Below are 23,786 nucleotides of genomic sequence, written 5' to 3'. Positions count from 1 at the left end.
TAGAGCAAGAGCCCGTTATATCAGATGGAAAGCAAAAAAAGAATCTTGGATTAAATTCGCTTCCTCAGTTAATAAAAATACAGACATCAGACTGATCTGGAATAAGATAAAATTGTTAAATGGCAAAATTCCTCCAACATCTACTCCACTAATTAACTGGAATGGACAGGAACTCTCTACTCCTGCAGAAATCGCAAATGCACTAGGATCTGTATTTTCTCAGTTGTCCTCCTCAACTTCTTATGACCAATCGTTTCAAAAAATTAAAGGTGTAACTGAAAAATCCAAACTGAATTTCACCGACAGGTGTGCACTAAAATATAATCAACCATTTACCATGGTTGAACTTCAGCATGCTCTTACCAACACAAGGAACAGCACTGCTGGCCCTGATGGGATATTTTATATAATGCTCAAAAATTTAAATACAAAGTCACAGTCATCACTGCTGTTCTTCCTTAATCGAATATTCACTGAACATACGTACCCAAGCTCCTGGCGTCATTCCTATGTTCTGGCTATCCCAAAACCTGGTAAAGACTATTCTGTTCCTCAAAACTACAGACCAATTTCACTTACCAGCTGTCTGAGCAAAACCCTCGAAAAAATGATTCACCACCGTCTGACTTGGTATCTTGAGTCCCAAAACTTAATCAATAACAATCAATTTGGTTTCAGAAAAAATCGATCATCATTGGACCTTATGATTAAAGCCGAAGCAAACATCAGAAATGCATTCATCAAAAAGGAGCATCTTGTTATGGTCTGTCTGGATATTGAGAAAGCCTTTGACACCACATAGCATTTTGGCATTTTAAAGGATCTACATTCTCTTGGCCTGAGAGGAAATTTGCCATATTTCATCCAAACTTTCTTAGAACAAAGATCCTTTCAAGGTCCTTCAAGTTCGTTACCAAGGAATTCTCTCTAAAAACTTTGTTCAAGAAGAAGGAGTCCCTCAAGGGTCCGTTCTCAGCGCCACTCTATTCGCAATTAGAATTAATCACTTAACTGAACTTATTCCGAAAACAGTGGACTCATATCTTTATGCCGATGATCTCGCTATCTCCTGCCACTCTCAAAACATGAACTACATTGAGAGACAGTTGCAGATATCAATAAATCAGATCCAGATTTGGATGACACAAAACGGTTACAGACTATCCAGCTATTCATTTCTGTACCATACATAAAATGCATCCTGATCCTGAACTCCAATTAGATAACCATCTTATTCCAATAGAAAATAGTATTCATCTACTTGGCTTAATTTTTGACTGTAAGTTAAACTATCAAAAACACATTGAACATCTCCGGATAGCTTGCCAAAAAAAAATGAACATACTCAGAGCCTTATCAGCAACAACCTGGAGAGCAGATCGTTACACCTTGCTTCACTTATATAGATCCATAATTAGATCTCGTCTGGACTATGGCGCACCTGTCTTTGATTCTTCTAGGGAAAGTGCCTTATCTCGTCTCAACCCTATTCAACATTCAGCTCTAAGAATAGCTCTGGTGCGTTCAGAACATCTCCAGTGCAAAGTCTCTATGTAGAAGCCTACGAAGCTCTTCTAAACCAGAAGAAAGATGTTATTATTGAACTACGCAACCAAGATCCACAGTCAGTCGACCCATCCTAATTGGTCAATATTTAATGATCCGCCACTCACGATCTTTTATAGAAACAAACACAAGCAACTAGGCCTGCAGGCATTAGGTTAATGGAACTAACAGAAAACTGGAATATACAACTCGATAAAGTCCACCAAGAACCTACAGATCACGTTCCTCCATGGTCTGTCATCATGCCGTGTTGTGACTATTATTTCCACCAATGGGGGAAACACTTTTTAATGGGTATTAACATCCAGCAGCTCCACACTGCACATTTACAAAGTTATCCCGACTTTGCGAAAATATATACTGACGGTTCAAAGTCTGAGAATGGATCAGGTGCAGCTGTGGTATTCCATGACACTATCACTTCTGTGTCACTTCCGACAGAATGCAGCAGTTACACCACTGAATTATATGCCATAAAGCTTGCTCTGGAAAACATTTCCCATCTCTCAATCGAAAAGAGTATAATCTACACAGACTCGCAAAGTGCCCTATTAGCAATGCAAAAGATTTCCCCATCTACTCATCCGCTACTACAGCTAATCAGATCAGAATTGATTCGTCTCCGAGATCATCGGCAAAATGTTGTCTTCTGCTGGATCCCAGGCCATACTGGAATACCAGGAAACGAAATCGCAGATGATGCTGCCAAGCATCCATCCAGCACATCCCCAATGAATTTTCTGGTCCCATTCAGTGATTACAAAGTACATATACGAAATATATGTAAGGAACGATGGAAACTACAGTGGCCAACGCACATTCATAACAAACTCCTTGAAATTAAAGCTATACCGCAATTATGGGCCTCCAACTTTCGCACAAACAGACAAGAAGAGGTTGTCCTGGCCAGAGCCCGAATAGGCCACACCCATTTGACCCATCTATTCCTGTTATCAGGAAATGACCCTCCACAGTGTTCACATTGCCACAAGCCACTCACAATAAAACACATACTCCTGGAATGCATCTTGTATAACAACTCCCTCCTAATTTCATTCACTTCTCTCTCAAACTTACAGGAATTGTCACTTAACCATATCATAGGCGAAAATTCAAACCTTACAGTATTTTTTTTCTTCCTGAAACGAATAGGTTTATATAACACTTTCTAACTGCTTCCATAGAAGCCAATAAAATTAGTACTAACTACTATGATAGGTGCAATATGGCCTAAGTAGCCTTTGCGCCAGAAAAATCCAAGCACAACAACAACAGCTCTCTCTCTCTCTCTCTCTCTCTCTCTCTCACACACACACACACACACACACACACACACACACACACACACACACACACACACACACACACAGAGGAAAATGTTTACTTTTGTGAGTTTCCCATGTGTAATTAGCATTCCCTTTAAATACATGGTGAATCAGAATTATGTATACACCCTTTAACAATCCATAGTTTGAACTTTAAAAGAAAAAACTCATTTAGAATGTACAAAATGTCCTCGTCATCCTCTAGCACACATGATAAATGTCTCTTGTTTTAACACCTACATACGTAAGTCATAAGTGCATAAATTAGTTGAAATACTGCATGTGTGTGCATGTTTCTTACTGTTTTGCCATCCACATATCATCCAGTATTTTTGGGTTTTGAGCAATACCTTATCTCTCAGGTATCCCCATACAAAAAAAAAAAAAAAAAAAATCTAAGAGACTAGAGGTCTGGAGATCTTGGAGGATAGAGAATTTCATGAAATTCTCTGTCCAGATAGTCAGACAGTAGTATGAAAATATGAAGGTGTGCCATCCTGTTAAAAACACACCACCATATCTGAAAACATGCTTCCAATATTGGGCACCACATAATTCCTTCTTAACATTTCAAGATAACTCTCCCCATTAACATTGAATAAGGTCTGATAATCCCATGAGAGGAGATTCCTATCCACACAGTTATCCATGGTACAACACAGTTGTGATGAACCAGATGTTCATTTAGTTTGAACATTTTTTCATCTGATCATACAATTGTTTCCCCGAAAGCACAGATTCCACCATTTTTATGACTATACTACTCACAAAATTATTTTCATCAATCTGGATAATCTGTCTGTATTGCATGCAATAATCAAGGTTTCTAAAAGGTTTCAAATTTATGTTCTTTAAAATTCTTGTAACACTCAATTGAATCATTTGTAATTTGCATGAATACTAACTTGTTGACATCTGTGGGGAGATCTCTAAATGCATTTAGAATGGCTTAAACATTTTACAGTACTTTGTGATCTTTTCCTCTCACTGCTTGTCTTATTAATATTGTGTGTAGTTCCATGTTCCTCAAATTTATTATGCAAATGGGATTAGATAAGTAGATGCCCTTGTTCCGTATTCTTTCCCATGTATGCTAGAACGCTGACATTTTCAAATTTCTAGTACCATTTAAGAATTTTCTTTCTCTCATTAAAACTAAATTGAGTATTCTCCCTCATTTCTATTGGTTTCGGCCAATCTGGAAAATATAAATAAATAATATGATTCGGTCATCTAATTCACAAATTATGGATTGGTAAAGTGTGTATTCATAATTGTTAATTGTGACTCTCCCTCTATTTATTATTGCATCTCTAATTGAGGTGAGACAAGAGAGAGAAATTGAACATCTGCATTAATTACTCTCAGATAGGTCCTGTTGTTTTTAAAAATTTAATTGTCCAGTTGAGGAATATAGTACAAAAAGAGAACACAGTAGCTCAGTGGTCCATACTTTTGAAACCACTGCAGTAGCTGGTTCTACTCTGCGAGATACAGAGTTTGCTTTAGTCAGTGTACATTGTGAAATTTGTGTTTTGCTATAAATTGATTTTTTTTTTTTCTCTCTCTCTCTCTCGCTGCCTCTCTAACATGATTACACTTGCTTTAAATCTAAAGCCACATTATAATGTGGTGCAAAATAACAGGGTAGCACCGTAATACAATTCCTATAAAGTATATTTTATAGTATAAATATTTCTCAATTATTTTACAACTAAATTTTGATTTAAAATTAAAATTAATGTCAGTTGTGATCTCTTGAAATTGTATCAGTAGTAGATTCTCTTGAAATAATAGTACTGCTATTTATGTAGACTTTTCATTTAGCCACCAGGCAATGCAACAACAATGAATTTCGATGTAATAATACTGGTCAGTGCATTTCTCAAATGTGGGTTTGTGATGGAGAGAATGATTGTGGTGATAAAGAAGCTTCTGATGAGCATCCCGAACAAGGATGTGGTAAGTTCTTCTTCCTTATTAAAATAATTAATAATTAAAATCAGAAAATACATAAACAAGTTTGATTTCTTTTTTTATTTGAAATTAATTAAGCCCAAGTAAATTAAAAGGAATTTGTTGCAGAGGTTTTGCCATAAAATTATTCTTTGCTGATCACAAGTTTTGATATGTTTTGATATAATTACAAAATTACATGGTTGACTCTAAATTTTCATAAAAGGCTAAAGAAAATTAGGATGACCATGAATGTTGAATTCCTCATCTTTAATTTATCATCCTGTTGAAAAAATATTAGTCTGTTGTAGTGAGATTCTTTATTCTTTCATAAATTTAATGAAAAAAAATTTTTCTTCCTGAAAATGGTCCAAATATTTCAGTAATTGATGCTGTACGGTGAAGGGAAAAAATTAGAACATATGGACAAAGCTAATAACTTTAAAATATGTTTATTGCATTTCATAATAATGAACATAATTTACATGATTAAAATATGACCTCTATTAAAAATTATTACAACTAGTGTCTGAGTAGCTAATAAATAGCTTCAATATCTGTATTGTTATTTCTGTATTGTTAATTTCTGTTGATTGTGCAGTTATTTAATATTTAATTGTAAATTTTTTTTATTTTTATTAAAAGACTTTTAATAAATACAAGCATGTTCCAAAATTTCACAAGTCTTTTCTTACTTTTTTTTTTTTCAATATGCTTTAAGGGTTCTCCTATTCTTGTGCCTAATCTATGAACTGTTTTCCACTGTATTGTTTACCACATACACGTGTATTTTCGTATATACTCTTATCTCCTATCATATATTTAATCTGTTTGAAATACACTGCTCAATAAAATTAACAGAACAAAATGTTTCTTGTGAATATATTATTGTGAACAGTGTTGCCAAAGACAAATATTTGATATAATAGGCATCCTTGCATGCAAATTCCAAGTATCCAACACAGAGGCAATCTCCAAGGCAGAATGCGCTGGTCCCAAAGGAACTAGTTATTGTTGGTGACTCCGTTGTCAGGGAGACGGGGAATATACTATGCAAGAAGACCCCTCGACGTGGGCACCTGTACGTGGTGAGGGGACCTCCCAGTGATGCTGCTGGTTTACCAGATTAGCATCACTGGGATCTAACGCCCATACCTTGGTTCCAGGGTTACATCTTTGGAATCCGGTGTGTGCAACCGTGCGCCGCAACCCATGGAATTCGGAAGGGGGGATCCTAGTGGTTGAGGGGCCCAGCCTTAATACACCACTTTGGCCCCTGCTTCGACAAGATGGGTGGTCCCGGACCGGCCGACTGGGATCAATCGACGGGTGGTTCTTACTGCTAGGGTTAACTGCGTTCCAATAAGTCTCCCTCCCTTTGGTCTTGGGACGGGATCAAGACTTATTGGAAACGTGGGTATGGTGCCTCTAAACTAACTTGGCGTCCCATTCGTGTACGCAGTACCTACTAGTTCACGAGTGGGCGTCCCCTCGTAGGGCTCCGTGGTGGGTGAGGTACTTAGGGCATCTGAAATTTTTATCTTACTCATATGAGTAATTTAAATTCTATTTCTTCTGGGGCCCCAACAAGGTCCCTACCTAATCGATCGTCAGATGAGAGTGACAGCAATTCTGCTAAAAGAGCAGAACTGAAGAAAAAACACCATCTGTGACACCTTCCTCATTCTCCATTCCACCGGAGAGCAGTCAATTGGGAAAATGTCACCTTTCTTTATCCAGAAAGGATTGGAAGGGATGGCAGGTTCACCTAAATCGGTAAAACGGCTGCGTTCTGGAGATATTTTAGTCGAAGCATCAAATTCAAAGCATACTGAAAAAATTTTGAATGCCACATCTATAGGGGGAATACCCATCATCGTAACCCCTCATAAAACTCTGAACTCGTCACGAGGTGTCATATCAGAGTGGGATCTTCACGTTTCTGAAGAAGAGATCTGCTCTGAATTAAAAGAACAAGGAGTGACAGCTGTGAAGCGAATATCCATGCAAAAGGATGGGAATCTCGTCCCTACCCGAGTTCTCATCCTAACATTTCACACCCCACAGCCATGGAACATCAAGGCAGGGTATTTAAACTGCCCAGTGAGGATTTACGTTCCAAACCCACTGAGGTGTTTTAAATGTCAAAAGTACGGCCACTCACAAACAGCTTATCGTGGTAACCCTGCCTGTGCTCGATGTGGTGCTAAAGATCACGAGAGCAAGGAATGTATAGCTCCTAAGCCTAATTGTACTAACTGCCAAGGAGAGTACCCTGCATACTCTCAAGCATGCCAGCGGTGGAAGGATGAAAAGGAGATTCAAAAATTAAAAACGGAACTCAACATCTCCTACCCAGAGGCCAGAAAACGCATCCAACCAATAAATAGTGGGAAGCCTTCGTACGCCCAGAAAGTTTCTGGTAAAATTACCATTGGGACCCACACTGATATGACTGTTCCCCCAAGGGACTCTTTTACTCCCATTTCCCGCTATTTATTGAGTTCATTAAAGCCCACTCAAAAACCAAAAATCGCAGTCAGCTGCCACTCCAATATTGGTACCTCCCAGTGCTCCAGCATTAACAACAGCGAGCACTAAATTAACATCACAGAAAAGTGAACTGCCCACTTCAGGGTAAGAAATTATGGATGTCGAGATCAAGGAGGTACATGAAGAGTTAGTCTTGGAACTTTATACCGAGGAAGAAATGGACACAGTACAGCGTCCATACTTCCTCAGGAAAGATAAATCCAAGACTGACAAAACTAAGCCCTCAACACCTCAGAAACTGCCTGATGGACCCACCAAGTCCAAATAATGGCTAAATTCCTACAGTGGAATTGTCGTGGATTCCGGAAAAATACTGATGACATCAAGGCACTCCTGCAAAAGTACAAACCAGCATGCTTTTGCATACATGAGACTTATTTAAAGGCAAATGATGACCCTACCATGCATAACATTACCATCATTCGTAAGGATAGAATTGTGGATGGTCCAGCTCATGGAGGAGTCGCAATCCTCGTCGGCAACCAGATCCCATTTCAGCCTTTGCAGCTTACAACTAGCATTGAGGCTGTAGCAGTTCGCCTTACAGTGGGGTTCTTATTAACTGTCTGCTCTGTTTATTTGCCACCTAGGATTGACATCCCCCAGAAAGACCTTGATGATCTTATCATGCAATTGCCTTCCCCTTGTTTAATTCTTGGGGATTTCAATGGACATAACACTCTGTGGGGTAGTGCTGACATCAATGGAAGGGGACGAGTCATAGAGCATATGCTCACTGACAATGACCTCTCCCTCTTAAATGTGGGAACAAACACCTTCTTCCACATGCCTACCCGTACATTCTCTGCCATTGATCTTTCTATCTGCTCCCCTTTTCTCCTTCCTTTACTTACTTGGGAGGTAGAAGAAACCCCATATGGAAGTGATCACTTCCCCGTGATAACCACCCTAACTAGTGGTAGACCGTGTCTGCCATTTAGTTTACCGTGGTGGAAGATTGATCAGGCTGACTGGAATGCCTTTCAACATCTGGCAAACCTTGACATCGCTACAGTCAGTCAGAAGCCAATCAATGATGCAGTCATGTATGTCACAGAAATGATTGTCCAAGCAACTGCAATTGCAATCCCAAAATCATAGCCGTTTCCCACTATTTCCCAAACCTTGGTGGAATTCCGAATGCACGGCAGCAAAAAAAGCACAAAACAAAGCCTGGGGGATATTCCGCCGATATCCCCTGACATCCGTGCACATCCGAAAGTGTGTTATGTACGACGTCAGATTGGTCCTTGAGGTTGTCACAGACATTCTCTCAGATATGCCAGACAAGCTGTTCTTGCTACCTGGGAGTCTAAAACGCTGATGGAACTGATATTCGGGTGACACTCAAGTCAAAGTGGACCCAATTTCGGCGAAGTCCGGACGGTCTGTGACAGCCAAATCCTCTGCTTGCACCTTCACGATGGTGGGACTCTTAGTAATTCTGGGTATAACCTTCATGCACAAGTACATGGTGGGTGACCACCCAGGTGTGAACCAACGTAAGCAGGGGTCGAGGTGTGGTGCCCACACCACATGGAGGAACGCCGCCCCTCTATGTTACCAGGCAGTATTAGGTGGTAGATGACTCTCATCAACCGGTGAAATACCACCACTTTGCTTATTGGAGGCTTGAAGTGGTGGAACCCATGTTTAGTCTCCAGAGCTAAGTTCCGGCCAACCCTTCCCTATCTCTTCCATCATGCAGTATGATTGATGATTTTTGAGGTTATGATGAATGTCGTGGCGAGATCCAATATTCCTTACATTTCGAGGGTACAGCTCTAAAACGGTGTTCGCAGGCCGGCCGCTAGTTAGTACACCGGACTGAACCTATTGGTAACTCTCTAAGAAGCTTCCGGATCAGCTAGTGTATAATCTTGCTACCTCTACTCTGCCAGATAGTGACTGGAGGGAGTCCGAGTAGTGTGTATGCGGGGAGCATTGTCGAGGCCACGTTATGTCAAGGATCTGGGTATATTCTTACCACATGTACGCCATATCCAAAAATTTCATTACTTCATACAGCATGTCCCACCCACTTTTTCTTACTATTGAATACACCATGAATTGTCAAAATAATAGAGCAAGCTTATCTGCGAAAAGATCGAAACCTCCCAAGGACTTCCTAATTCATTTCACAAATATACGTGGTCTCAATTCTAATCTCAACGATGTCCATTTCCACTTGCAGTCTTCCAAACCCCATGTACTTTTTCTGACTGAATCTCAGTTATCAGTTGATTCAACTACTGCTCATCTCAGATGTCCAAATTATTTGCTGTATGATTCCTTTCGCCTCAAAGGCGGTACTTGTGCATATGTCCGTTCTGATATTCCCTGTCAGAGACTTGGCAATTTGGAATCTCCTCTCTTTGATCTTCTCTGACTTAAAATCTCTCTATCTCATTGTGTAAAATTCATCTGTTGTCTCTACCGTTCTCCCAACTCCACTAATCACTTGGAGCTCTTTGACTTCCTCTCTTTGCAACTTGACTTTCTCCAGTCCAACTTTCCTAACAGTGATCTAATTTTCCTTGGTGATTTTAATGTTGACAACTCCAGCTGGCTTCCCTTTTCTAGTCACACCGACCCAGCAGGTCGAGATGCTGAGGCTTTTGCAATTACTAATGACCTAGCACAGATTGTTCATTTACCTACAAGAATACCGGACAATCCTAATCATACGCCAATACGCTTGATCTTTTTCTCACAAACAACCCTTCTAAGTACAAGGTTGAAGTGAGAGGTCCTTTAGGCACTTCAGATCACAACTTGGTGATTGCCTCTTCTCCAATGGAACCTTTATCTCATGGCTATTCCCAACCTCGTATTGTTTGGCTGCTGCATGCGTCTTCTACAGATACTTCCATGGGCACTGTTCTTCTGAATTGGCTTCTATAATTCCCGCTCTCTCTTTCAAAACAGTCCGAACACGTGCCGCCACCAGCCAACATCCATTAACTGTCCAACTTCAAACCCACAGAACCAACTTTTCATCTTCCTCATTTATTCATTCAACTGCCGTTTTCTGGAACAACCTTCCTTCATACGTATTTCCTGAAAATTACAATCTACAGAAGTTCAAGTCCAATGTCAACAAATATCTTCTTTCGTCTTCTCAATCTCCAATCCAAGCACGGTACTAAGTACTATAGGTTATAATACCTCTTGTGTTTGGGGTTCTCATTAAAAAAAAAAAAAAAAAAAAGGAAATCTTGGATTCGTTTTACATCTTCCATAACTCAGGCTGTTAGCTCAAAAGTAGTCTTTGATAAGATCCGGAAAATGAAGGGAAAATATCCACCATGCCCTTCAGTGATCCTCGAGCACAACGGATGTCCTATTGCAGATCGAACTTCAGTTGCAAATACTCTAGGGGAAACATTTGCAAAAATCTCTGCAATAACATCTTTTCCCGCAGAGTTTTTGTCCCTGAAAAAAGAAAAATGAGAGATACCCACTGAACTTCTATTCAAAAGGGCTTGAATCGTATAACAAGCCCTTTTCACAGGAGGAGTTAAATGCAGCACTCTTTCTTACGCATGCAAGTGCTGTGAGGCCCGATGACATCCACTACGAAATGTTAAAACACCTCTCACCAAAATCTAAGGATCACCTTTTAATTTTGTTTAACAGAATTTTTCTTAATAAACAATTTCCGGATTCCTGGCGGAAAGCAATCATTCTTGCCTTCCCAAAACCAGGAAAGGATCCTAGAAATCCAAGTAACTACCGTCCTATTGCTCTGACAAGCTGTTTGTGCAAGATCCTAGAAAGAATGGTAAATTCTCGCCTTGTACGGTATTTAGAAACAAATGGTCTGCTTTCCAGGACACAGTGCGGCTTCCGAAGAAATAGATCCACTCTTGATCATTTAGTCCGATTGGAAACGTCCATTCGTGATGCTTTTATTAAATCCGAGCATTTGATAGCAGTTTTCTTTGATATTGAAAAAGCGTACGACACAGCCTGGCAATTTGGAATATTAAAAGACCTCTATAACTTTGGTCTTAGAGGTAACCTTCCTCTTTTTATTAAAAACTTTCTTTCGAATCGCCAATTTCAAGTCCGTTTAGGATCCACACTCTCTCGAGTATTTTGTCAGGAAGGAGTCCCACAAGGATCCGTCCTAAGTGTCACGCTTTTTGCAATCAAAATAAACTCTATCACAGAACGACTTCCTCCCATGGTGAAAAATGCAGAAAACCATTGATCACATTACAGCTTGGTCTTTGGCTAATGGGTTCAGATTTTCATCACAGAAGACTGTTTGTGTACACTTCTGTAGCAAACGTAATCTTCATCCTGACCCAGAATTAAGGCTTGGGCAAAACAACATCCCGGTTGTAGCAGAATTCAAATTCCTTGGACTTATTTTCAAAAAGAAGCTGACATTTTTACAACATATTCGTCAGCTTAAGACAAGATGTGTTAAAGGACTTAACATCCTTCGTGCCCTTTCGTCAACTTCATGGGGCACAGATCGTTCTACCCTGCTTCGTCCTTACTGAGCACTTGTCCATTCCAAACTCGATTATGGGTCTCAGGTTTATGGTTCTGCTAGAGATAGTGCACTTCGGTGGTTAGATCCAGTTCACCTTCAGGCCATCCGGACAGCCACTGGAGCATTTCGCACATCTCCTATCCTAAGCCTTTACGTTGAAGCAAATTAACCATCTCTGTCTCTTCGACGTAAGCAGTTGTCCTTACAGTATGCCTTCAAATTAAAATCCCTCCCCAATAAAATTATCGGGCTGATGCCCATGTCACTCAAAAACTGATGCCATGTGGGCATCAGTTTTTGAGCCACGTTGGGAAAACCTCTACAACACCTGTCAGACTGCCAACAGACCTTTTGGTATTCGAATCCAAGGGCTATTAAATGAACTAAACATGACGGTAGACAACGTTGCCCAGTCACCAAGGCAACTCCTTCCACCCTGGTATGCATATCTGCCAATTTGTGACTTCTCCCTTAAGATCATGAAGAAGGCTAATACACCGCCAGCCGTTTATCAGCAACTCTTCGTATCACATAGGGAGCAGTACTCTGACTTTCTGCCAGTCTATACAGACGGCTCAAAGTCAGAATCTTATGTGGGATCTGCTGTCGTATTTCCTCACAAGACATTATCATTCAAGATCCCACAAGAAGCTAGCATTTATACTGCAGAGTTGCATACAATTGAAATAGCCCTTGAGTTCATTATAAATAGCGATTACCAAAGGTACACGATTTACTCTGATTCATTGAGCGTGTTACAGGCTCTAGTATCGATGAGGTACAACTCTCATCCCATCCTGTCCCGGATCCGGCAGACGCTTTGTTCTGCCTTTGAATCAGAATTTGACATTCGCTTCTGCTGGATCCCAAGCCACATTGGGATCCAGGGAAATTATTTAGCTGATGCCGCTGCTAAATCAGCCATTTCCCTGGATAGTCATTGCCTGTCAGTCCCCTATACAGACTACAGGCAAATAATACGATCTAAATTATATATCCAATGGCAAGACTCTTGGCACGGACAGACTGCAAATAAACTACACCATATTAAGCCTGTAATCATGCAATGGCAGTCCAGTCTACGCAGCGTCCGAAAAGAGGAAGTCGTCTTTGCTTGGCTCCGCATAGGTCATAGCCATCTAACACACTCCTTTTTGCTGAGGGCGGATAGCCCACCTATGTGTGAGACGTTTAACGTTATTTTAACTGTTTCTCAAATTTTTATCGAATGCCCTGTCTTTAGACAATCTTTTTCTAGAACTTCTAATAATCTGGCTGAACCATTTACACTCAGTCAGATTTTAGGTGACAGAGATAACATGTCTGACGTTTTTAATTTTTTACACTCGATCAATTTATACACAAAGATTTAAGTTTATATTTTATACCTTTTATATAACCTTTAACCATAGTATCATATTTACTTTTTTGACATGGTAGCCTGTTTTAAGGCTGACCAATATTTTTGTATTAGTTTTATTTTTGATTTGGTGCATTATGGCCACAGCTACCAATGCACCATTAAAAACCAAACTATGCAAGAAGAATAGGACCAGAGTATGTCTGCCAGGGGCAAATGTAGATGACGTTGTAGAGCAGATATCTTTTAATGGCACAAAAGGTGATATTGTTGCCCACATTGGAACTAATGACATTAAGAGTAGGAGAACTGCAGATTTACTCAACAAGTACAGGTCAATGTTGAAAAAAAGTCGCGAGTTAGGATTGAATGTGAAAGTGTCTGCAATTCTGCCCATACATGATAGTAGGGAGTATAATGATGAGAGCCGTGTCGATCAATTCGGCCCTGGAGAGATTGTGCAAGGCTCAAGGGGTAGAATTTTTCTCAGCCTGGTCTGTGCTTGTTGACAGGAGAGACTACTTCTACAGGGATGGGGTACACTTAAATAGAAAGGGTGCAAGAATATTTGCTGATGCTATCGAGACATTGATAGGTGGGTTGAAAAACTGCTAGCTTGTGGGGGGGATACACAGACTAAAAGGCTAACAGCGGCCGCAGGCAGAGGCAAAGGTGATTCTTGCACTGCTTCATTAGAATGAGCAGCAGTTTGGAAAGCAAGCCAATGGAGATTTCCAGGACTGCTGGGAGTCATTATGGAACAAATAAATACATGGGCTGTGTTAGGGTAACTAAGAGTAGAAACAGGTGCATATATACTTACATGTACACCAATGCTAGGAGCATAGTTAATAAATTTGATGAACTTGAAGTGCTAGTCAAGACATCAAAGGCAGACCCCTGGGCAAAACCTTTGCTCAAATCTCAGCTGCATCAAACTATGCCCCGAAATTCCAGAAAATTAAGGCTGCCACCGAACAGAGACCTATCAACTTTCGAGCCTCACTATCACTTCCATATAATCAGCCTCTTCAGTATTGTGAACTTTTACAGGTCATCAGAACAACACGAAACAGTGCCGCTGGGCCAGATGGTATGTATTATGTCATGCTGCAGCATCTCGATGACATAAACCTACAACTGCTGCTAGTCTTTTTTAGCCGGCTCTTCCTGGAAAATATTTATCCCACCTCTTGGCACCATGCTACAGTTTTGGCCTTTTTAAAAAACCTGGAAAAGATCCCTCCAGTCCTAATAGTTACAGGCCAATGTCTCTGTCAAGTTGCTTGGTAAAATTCTTGAAAAAATGATCCACAGTCGACTCATTTGGATCATTGAAACTCAACATCTACTGAGTAATTGTCAACATGGCTTTTGCCAAAACAGGTCCTCCTTACATATGATGATGATCAAGGCTGAATCTGAAATTCGCAATGCCTTTGTTAAAAACAAACACCTTGTTATGGTCTCCATAGATATAGAAAAGGCATTAGATACTACCTGGCGGTATGGCATTCTCAGTGACCTTCATACTCTTGGTCTGCGAGGCAACCTGCCCATATTTATTAAAAACTTTCTTAAAAGCCGATCTTTCCAGGTCCAGTATCAAAATTCCTTTCTGCTACATTCTCACTGGAAGGAGTATCACAAGGATCAGTATTGAGTACAACCCTGTTTGCCCTTAGAATTGATTCCATTACAAAAGGTACGTCTCTACTCCCAAAGGTACTCCTTTGGGAGTAGAGACGTACCCTTATGCTGACGATCTCTCTATTTCTTGCCATTCTCAGAACATGAGATCTATCGAAAGGCAATTGCAGATGTCCCTCAATAAAGTACAAAAGTGAGCTGAGCTCAATGGATATCGTCTTTCCCAACAGAAAACAGTTGCGATCCACTTTTGCAGTCAACGCAAATTGCATACAGATCCTGAACTGCGGATTTCAAATTCTACCATTTCGATTGCCAGAATATCAGATTCCTGGGACTAATCCTGGACAGTAAGCTAAACTTCTTTGAGCATGTCAAATTAATACATACTACCTGTCTTAAAAAGATCAACATGCTAAGAGTTTTATCTGCCCTGTCTTGGAGAGCAGATCATACAACTTTGCTGCTCTTGAATAGAGCACTGATTAGATCCCATTTGGATTATGTTTCTCCAGTTTAGGATTCTGCCTGAAGGAGTGAATTGCATTGGCTGGATCCTATACAACACAATGCACTGCGGATTGCCCTTGGTGCTTATAGGACATCTTCAATCTTCAATCTATACGTTGAAGCTCAAGCCCCCACTGTACTTCCGCAGAAGAATGTTATTACTTAAATATGCAGCCAAAATACAAAGTTGCTCTCTGCATCCTATTCAGTCATATCTCTTTAATCGGGCGCCTCCGTAGCCAGGTGGGAAGGAGCAGCAGTGCGTAGCACACGCTTCTTGATTAGACCGGGGTTCGAACCCGTCACCACCAAATACGGAGGATGCGGAAAGGTCAGGGAATGACCACCGCATATCCCGGAGCAATATGGTCTTAGTTGCTAATGCTCCTAAAAAAAAAAAAACCAAAAAAAAAAACATCTCTTTAATCCACCATTTCACAATCTCTATACACCAAGTAAAATACAGCCAGCAGGCCTACGGCTCCTTGAAATAACACAGAATTGGAATGTTTCTCTCAACAATAGGCAAAAAATTACTCTTCTCCACCATGGACCACCTGTCCTCAACTGAAATGTGATTCATATTTTCTGCAATGGGGAAAGAACTGTCTACCGACTCTAAATGTGCAACAACTCCATGCTAGCCATATTTAAAACTATGCTGACTTACTACTGATATATACGGATGGTTCCAAATCTCACTCAACTGTTGGAGCAGCAGCAGTTTCCCTCTGCTATCATATCAGCTTCTCTTCCACTTGAGTACAACAGCTTTTCAGCGGAACTATATGCAATTCAATTAGCTCTAGAGAAATTGACTCTCCACCCATCTGCAAAATATTTACTTTACACCGACTCTCTCAGCTCAATTAGAGAAATGCAGAATCCCTTTCATAAGGATCACCCTGTTATAAATAATATCAGGAGTTTGCTTTTGAAAATTGAAGACTGCCAACAACTAGTGAAGTTTTGCTGTATTCCAGCACATTCAGGCATTAAAGGGAATGAACTGGCTGGTATTTCTGCTAAAAATCCATCAACTTTAGACTTAACCTCTGTCTTCATTCCAGCTTCTGATTATAATATCATAATTCAAGCAGCATACCATGCACAGTGGACAGAGCTATGGCATAAACAAACAAATAATAAACTCTTCCAATTGAAACAAGATCCAAAATTTTGGCACTCAAGCATTCAGACAGTTCGGCGAGAAGAAGTGGTACTCGCACGGATTAGAATAGGACATACTCATCTGACTCACCTCCATCTGCTCACATCCTCCTCAGTGTTCACACTGCTTGGAACTTCTAACAGTCAAACATATTTTAGTTGACTGTGCACATTATCAACAACATCGAACTTCAGTATTTCTTTCTCTGGCTAACCTCCGAGAATTGATCACATTAAATCATATCATTGGAGAGAAGGCAACTATTAGTGAACTTTACTGTATTTTGAAATAAATTGTAATTTATGAGCGAATATAATATAAATAGTTTCTGAGCTGAAATGAAATTGAGCTGGCTTCATATTAATTTTTATATATAATATTCCTATGAATAGGTGCACTATAGCCACAGCAGCAGCTTGTGCACCATTAAACACCCATACCACACATATGCATGCACGCACACACGCTTACACTTCTAGCATTAGTGTACATGTAATTGTTCTTACTCTTAGTTACCCTAACACAGCCCATGTATTTACTTGTTCCATAATGACTCCCAGCAGCTCTTGAAGTCCCCAGAAACTTGCTCTCTGGGCTGCTGCTCATTACAATAGAAGCAGTGTAAGCATCACTTTTGCCTCTGCTTGCGGCTACCGTTAATCTTTTAGTTTGTGAATCCCCCCAATCTAGCAGTTTTCTGACCCACCTAACACTGCTTCAATAGCATCAGCAAATATTCTTACACCCTTTCTATTTAAGTGTATCCCATCCCTGTAGAAGCAGTCTCTCCTGTTAGGAAGCACAGACCACACTGAAAAAAATTCTACCCCGTGAGCTTGCACAATCTCTCCAGGGCAGAATTGATTGACACGGCTCTTATCATATACCCCCTCCTATCGTGTCTGAGCAGAATTGCAGACACTTTCAAATTTACCCCTAACTCGCGACTTTTTTCCAGCATTGACCTGTACTTGTTAAGTAAATCTGCAGATCTCTTACTCTTGAAGTCATTAGTGCCAGCGTGTACAACCAGGCGCCTCTGTAGCCAGGTGGGAAGGAGCAGCAGTGCGTACCACACGCTTCTTGATTAGACTGGGGTTCGAGCCCGTCACCACCAAATACGGAGGATGCGGAAAGGTCAGGGAATGACCACCGCATTTCCTGGAGTAATATGGCCTTAGTTGCTAATGCTCCTAAAAACCAAATAACAAACAAACATGTACAACCATATCACCTTTTGTGCCCTTAAAGTTGATATCTGCCCTACGATGTCATCAACTTTGGCCCCTTGGAGACATACCCTGGTCCTGTTCCACCTATCCTTTTTGCATAATACATTCCCCATCTCCCTGACAATAGAGTCACCAACAATAACTAGTTCCTGTGGAATCAGTGCATTCTGCCACTGTGTTGCCTTATGCACAGTAGTGAGCTGTGGGGAAAGAACAGGGCAGCTGATAACTTGATGGGCCCCTCATATTAATTTCTTCGATGGCATTTATCCCACACCTCAAACTCTCATAGACGCCCATCAGACATCCTGCTTGGATTGATTATGTCCTGTCTAGACAGGTCTGCAAACATTTCACATTTTGTGCATTGTTTTAGACTGTGATGCGTTGGAGAATTGCCCGTTCAGTTCTCATCCGAGCCACAGCACTCTGGATATTCTTTGAACACTGCTTTGCTGCTCTAGTCTGAATCATGATTCCGTTAAGTATAATAATTTAATTAACAATGAACTTTAATAAGATTAATAAATTTTACTGATTAATTGATAATACTATACTAATCTAACAGATTTGTAATACAGTGCTACGTTTTGCTCTATATAGTTTTACGTTAAACCTTACACTATTCCGTATCGTATAACAATGGCAGCAAATTACGAATGTAAAATCTATGGACACTAAGTATTAACTTTCAAAATCTCTATCTAAATTCAAAAATAAACCATGGAGTTTGGTTAGAACTATAAAGCTACTTATAGAAAATAATTTAATATAACAATTAAGTCAATAAAATGACTAAATATAAATGAAAACTTAGCATTCGCTGGAGCTGCAAAAATCTTGGTCAACGTGGTAATAGACTCGTACTCAATTAAGAGTGCAGTCCAGGGATATTTAGATAAATATAGTATTATGAAGAACATACTATATGGCTTTGTTAAGGGAAAATCATGTTTAACTAACTTAGTAAGCTATTTTGACACAGTTACCCATGAACTGGATTTAGGGAACAATTTCGACATAGTTTATTTGAATTTTAGAAAAAAGCGGTTGATTTAGACCTTATGAGAATTTTCTATATAAATTTGAACAGGTTGGATTACTGGTAAAATTCTAAAATGGAAATTGCTGGGTGGTTTCAGGACTGAAGGTGGTGATTAATGAATATTCTTCAGATGGTGTAACGTCAGGAATATATTCCTCCCAACGATCGGTTCTTGGGCCACTATTGTTTCTTATTTTCCTAAATGACATCAATGAAGGGATAGAAGGCATGATGTCAAAAGTTGCAGATGACGTAAAGATCAAAAGAGTCGTTAATGATCAGTACAGGCAGCACTTCTTCAGAATGAATTGAACAGACTTCAAACATGGTCAGAAAAGTGGCAGCTGTGTTTTAATTCTGCTAAATGCAAGATTTTACACTTGGGTAATAGCAACCTACAAATAAATTATACACTTGTTATGGTTGAATTAAAAACAGTGCAGGAAGAAAGGGATCTGGGAGTTACAATACGAGTAGATATGAAGTTTTCTGAACAGTGTAAACAGGGAGCCAGGAAAGCCCTTAGTGTCATATTGATGATTTATGGAATGTTCTCCTGTAGAGATAGGGAGGGAGGTCATAATCCCATTGTATAAGGTAATTGTAAGATCACATTTGGAATAATGTGTTCAAGTATGGAGATCTCATCTGAAAAAAGACCTTTGAGCTTTTGGGAAGTGTCCAAAGACGCTTCCCAACTCGAATGCTCGACTCGAATGATGAGATCAGTAGAAGGACGACTGTATGAGGAATGGCTCTGATTATGTGGGCAACAGAGCTTGGCAACCAGGTACCTCAGCAGTGACCTGATTGAGGTTTATAATGCAATACCCCATTCTCCAATTTGTAAAATTGAAACTTTTCTTGTAAGAGTACCCTTTTGTTTCATTCACCAATCTTGTTATCCTTCTCTGCACCTGTCAGCAGATCTACACCCTTACTAAAATGAGGCTTCCAGACTTGCATATTTGTCTGGAAACCCAAGGTGCAGCCTAACCATTGCTTTATACCAGGAAAGCAATTTCAACATAGTTTTTTCCCCCCTAAACAGGAGAAAAAATCGGTTTTTGGGGGACAAAAAAATCATGTATTACATTAGTTTGTAATACATGATTTCCAAAGTTCAACCCTATCCGACACCATCCTATTCCTTAATATTTAATTTTTCTTATTGGGTTTTCTTTTCCCCTGAGATAACTGATTTTTAACATATAGGTATATTATATTAGGAGTGAGTGAGAAATTTTGATAAAAGGAAGATAGTGGGTATGATTTAATTCAACCACCTTTGCATAGGCATTAAATGCCTAAGTGCTGTCAGAGGTAATGTCTCTGCAATCCTGGAATTTACACCTTTCAGACAGCTGCGACCTTGGTGGTGGCATGGTGGTCATGGTTTATGTATTTATTCTTTTGTTTCTTGGTCAATATGGGGCATGTATGTGATGAGGAAACGTTTCAGTCTATTGTTTCTACTTTCTAAGCGACGGTTAGTATTGAGATCTTGTTTCCTTTTGGACGTTGTTTATTTTTGATCCGCAGTGCTTTTGTGAGTGATATGGGCTATGAGAGTTAAATAAAAATAGATTATATTTTATTATTTAATTATTTGTAGTTATTCAACCCATCATCAATCATGTCAAGTGCTGAAAAGAAAAAGTGTCAACAACATCTAGCTTTATGGTTTTATTGAAAGCCTATTTGACTCAAGACAGCCCATGTGCCTTATGTGTAATGGGTCTTTTTCAAATGAGGCTATGAAACCATCAAAACTTTTAAATCACTTAAAAAGGAAACATCCTTATAAAGTTGGTAAACATATTGAATATTTTAAAAATTTAAAACAGAATTTTGAGCAACATAACACTGTTATTTCCTTATTTAAAAAAAAAAAAAAAATTGACAATGGAATCATTCCGTGTTATAAAATTGCAGAAATCATTGCAAAAACTGTAAACAGCAACTGTATGTAGTGTTCTTACAGTTGCCGAGACTGTTATACAACCCCCATTAGGGACTCTAATTTCAACAGTTACATCAAAATCCTTCCAGTATTTTAAAAGCATTGCCATTGAGTAACGATTCAATTCGAAGAAGAATCAATGAGATGTCAGTTAACATTGAAGAGCAGCTAATTGACAAACTAAAAACGAGAAAATTTTCTATTCAGATTGATGAATTTCCAGTTACTGACAACAAGGTCCTTCTAATAACATATGTTCATTATTTCGATTATGAATGTAAATTGCAAGAACAGATGTTGTTTGTAAAATCTATAGAAACCGACTATTCTAGAGCATCCATTTTTGGTGCTGTAAAAACATGGTTTAATGAAAAACAGGTATCATTGGAAAATTTGCTATCCTGTGTCACTGATGGTACTACCTCCATGGTTGGAAGACAAAGTTTTTATAGCCCACCTAAAGGAAGTATGTCCTGAAGTTCTTATAACACTGCATCGTGCACTGACATCATCTAGTTGCCAAAAATATTAGTCCGGTTCTTTATCATCTCTAAGTATAGTTATTGAAACCATCAATAAATGAAAGTCACATACCAATTATGGTCACCTTTAAAAAAAAATTGTGTTGATAATGAAGAACGGTATGTGAGGCTTCTTTTACATACAGAAGTCAGATGGCTTTCTAAAGGAAACTGTTTAACAAGATTTTTAAACCTTTTTGATACCATAATTAGTTTTTTAGAAAGTGAAGGAGACACAAATTTAGCAAAGGAGATCAGCAAACACAAAAACAACATATACTATGTGGCATGGATTTTTCGAAAACTTAATGAGGTATCACTTCAACTTCAAGGGAAATTAATTACAGTGATAGACTGCAAATGCATATTAAAAGCCTTCACTGCATGTATCTGAAATTCGAAAAGGGTGGAATGGCTGAGTTGTGGGGATCAAAAACAACTAAGCTTCTATCCAACAATGTGGTCTGAAATGGCCAAAGTACTTCTTTGTTTTCCAACATCTTATATGGTTGAAAGTGGTTTTTTAGTTCAGTAAATGAAATAATATCAAAAGAAACAGATTTGATATTTATTGAAGAGGAGACATTAGAATTAAACTTACTAACATCATACTGAACATTGAACTTTTTGCTAAGAAGCATCAGGCTCATTGAATAAAAAGAGTTGGTATAAAGCATTTTCTTGTTTAAAATTTTGTGGGGTGGGTTATTAGGAAAATAAATTGACTAAAAAAGCCGGTTAGGGGGCAATAATTAAAAAAAGGTTGAGAAACACTGCTTTATACAATGGGATAATCACCTCCTTGGGATATCCCTGCTAGCAAAATTCCTGTATGTCATTCACAAAATCCCATGAGCTGTCGAGTCAGCCTCTCTGCATTCTTCAGAGAACTTAATATCTGACTGCACAATTATCCCCAGGTGTTTTTGATTTCCTACCACCCTGAGCGTAGTACCACACTGTGTTAATCTGGGATTACTACTACCACCCATATGCAGTACCTTGAATTTGTCAATGTTAAATTTCAAATGCCACTTCTTAGCCCATATGCCTAATTTTTCTATATCTTATTGCAGTAGTATACCTTGTTTACTGTCATTAATCACCCTACCAACCTTTGTATGTTCTGCAAGCTTTTTCTCCAGATGAAAAAGTTTGCAGAGTCTAAAGGAAATTGATCCCCTGATTTGTAAGAATTTATTTTTATTAAGTTCTTCCAATGAAGACCTTCATTGGAAGAATTTATTTTGAAAAATTTCATTTTTGTTTAAAAAATTTAAGTAACTTTAATGAATGACCAATTTAAAATATCATACAATATGTATGCTGTAATACAATAAGTATACAATATGTATGCTGTCATACAATAAGTATGCTGTCTTAAAAATCAGTCTTATTTATTTCAAAATATTTTAATCAGCATGTAAATATGCATATTTTAATCATCATACATTCTGTTTCCATAGAAATGTTTGACACTCAGCGTTTTTCTCATAGACCATTTTGCTTTCTTTCTTAAAAAACTCTGAGTAGAATCTCTCATCAGTAGCCTTGGTTGATATGTCTTCATAAAAGTGTTTCCCCTTGCTCACCACTTATAACTCTCAAATTTTGAGGAGAAAAAAACTGAGATGGGAATGAACAAAATGAATTTTCAAAGACATTTGACTACGATACCTTTTTATAACCTTGCAGTAAAGTTGACACCAGAGGTTCATCCTTATATTCTTTCCTTCTTCCAAGGAGACCATGCCCAACTGTTTTAAATGATCACCAAGCAAGTTCAGTATCCTGCAACTTTGTTTAAGATATATAATTTTTGACGAGTTTCTTTAATTGATGTCCAGTGAAAATTGCTTCTGTTGGTGTTGCATCTGTTAAATTGGGAAACGCTTCCTTTAGGTAGCAGACTCGACCTCCTTCTTTATCCATTTATCTAGAGCCTTAACAAAATTCTTCATTAATACGAAATTTATATGCAAAGGTTTTTTGGTTCAACCAGTGGAATACATTTTACGTTGTCCCTGCTAAAACTGCTTCCTCTTTTTTTTTTTTTTTTTTTTTCATTCCTGTCAATATAGTGTTTTTCTGTTGCACAACTCTCCCACAAGCAGAAAGCAGTTTATTTTATGTGAAACTTCCCTGTAGATCAGTGAATAATATAATTACCTTAGGATGACCACAAACATTCCAAGCACAGTCATGGTGCTTTATTGCACTCAGGATCTTTGACGTACTTTTATATGTTTCTTTCCAGCCAACAGCATAAATTAGAGTAACTGATGAGAATGCATTTCCATTATGCGGAAAAACTATTTTTAAACTTAATTTTGAGGCATCAATGAATATATGCCATCATTAGGACTGTGCGTAATGTCCAGTTCCTTCAGAAGATTCTAATATCTTTACGATGTTAAGGATATTATC

General features: G+C 38.9%; 1 protein-coding gene across 1 annotated transcript in view; it reads left to right on the top strand.

Moving 5' to 3' along the window:
- LOC150075985 (prolow-density lipoprotein receptor-related protein 1-like) overlaps positions 1–23,786 on the top strand; it is a 1,358,636-nt gene that overhangs the window by 768,089 nt on the left and 566,761 nt on the right. The window contains 1 exon segment of the mRNA XM_090387555.1: positions 4,719–4,853. Coding sequence (XP_090243681.1) covers positions 4,719–4,853 — 135 coding nt within the window.

Source organism: Mastigoproctus giganteus, chromosome 13, assembly GCF_048544385.1.
Source record: "Mastigoproctus giganteus isolate SK-2022 chromosome 13, ASM4854438v1, whole genome shotgun sequence".
Classification (NCBI taxonomy): Eukaryota; Metazoa; Arthropoda; class Arachnida; order Uropygi; family Thelyphonidae; genus Mastigoproctus; species Mastigoproctus giganteus.
The sequence above is the reverse complement of the archived record's forward strand: the minus strand, read 5'-3'. Positions and strand labels throughout refer to the sequence as shown.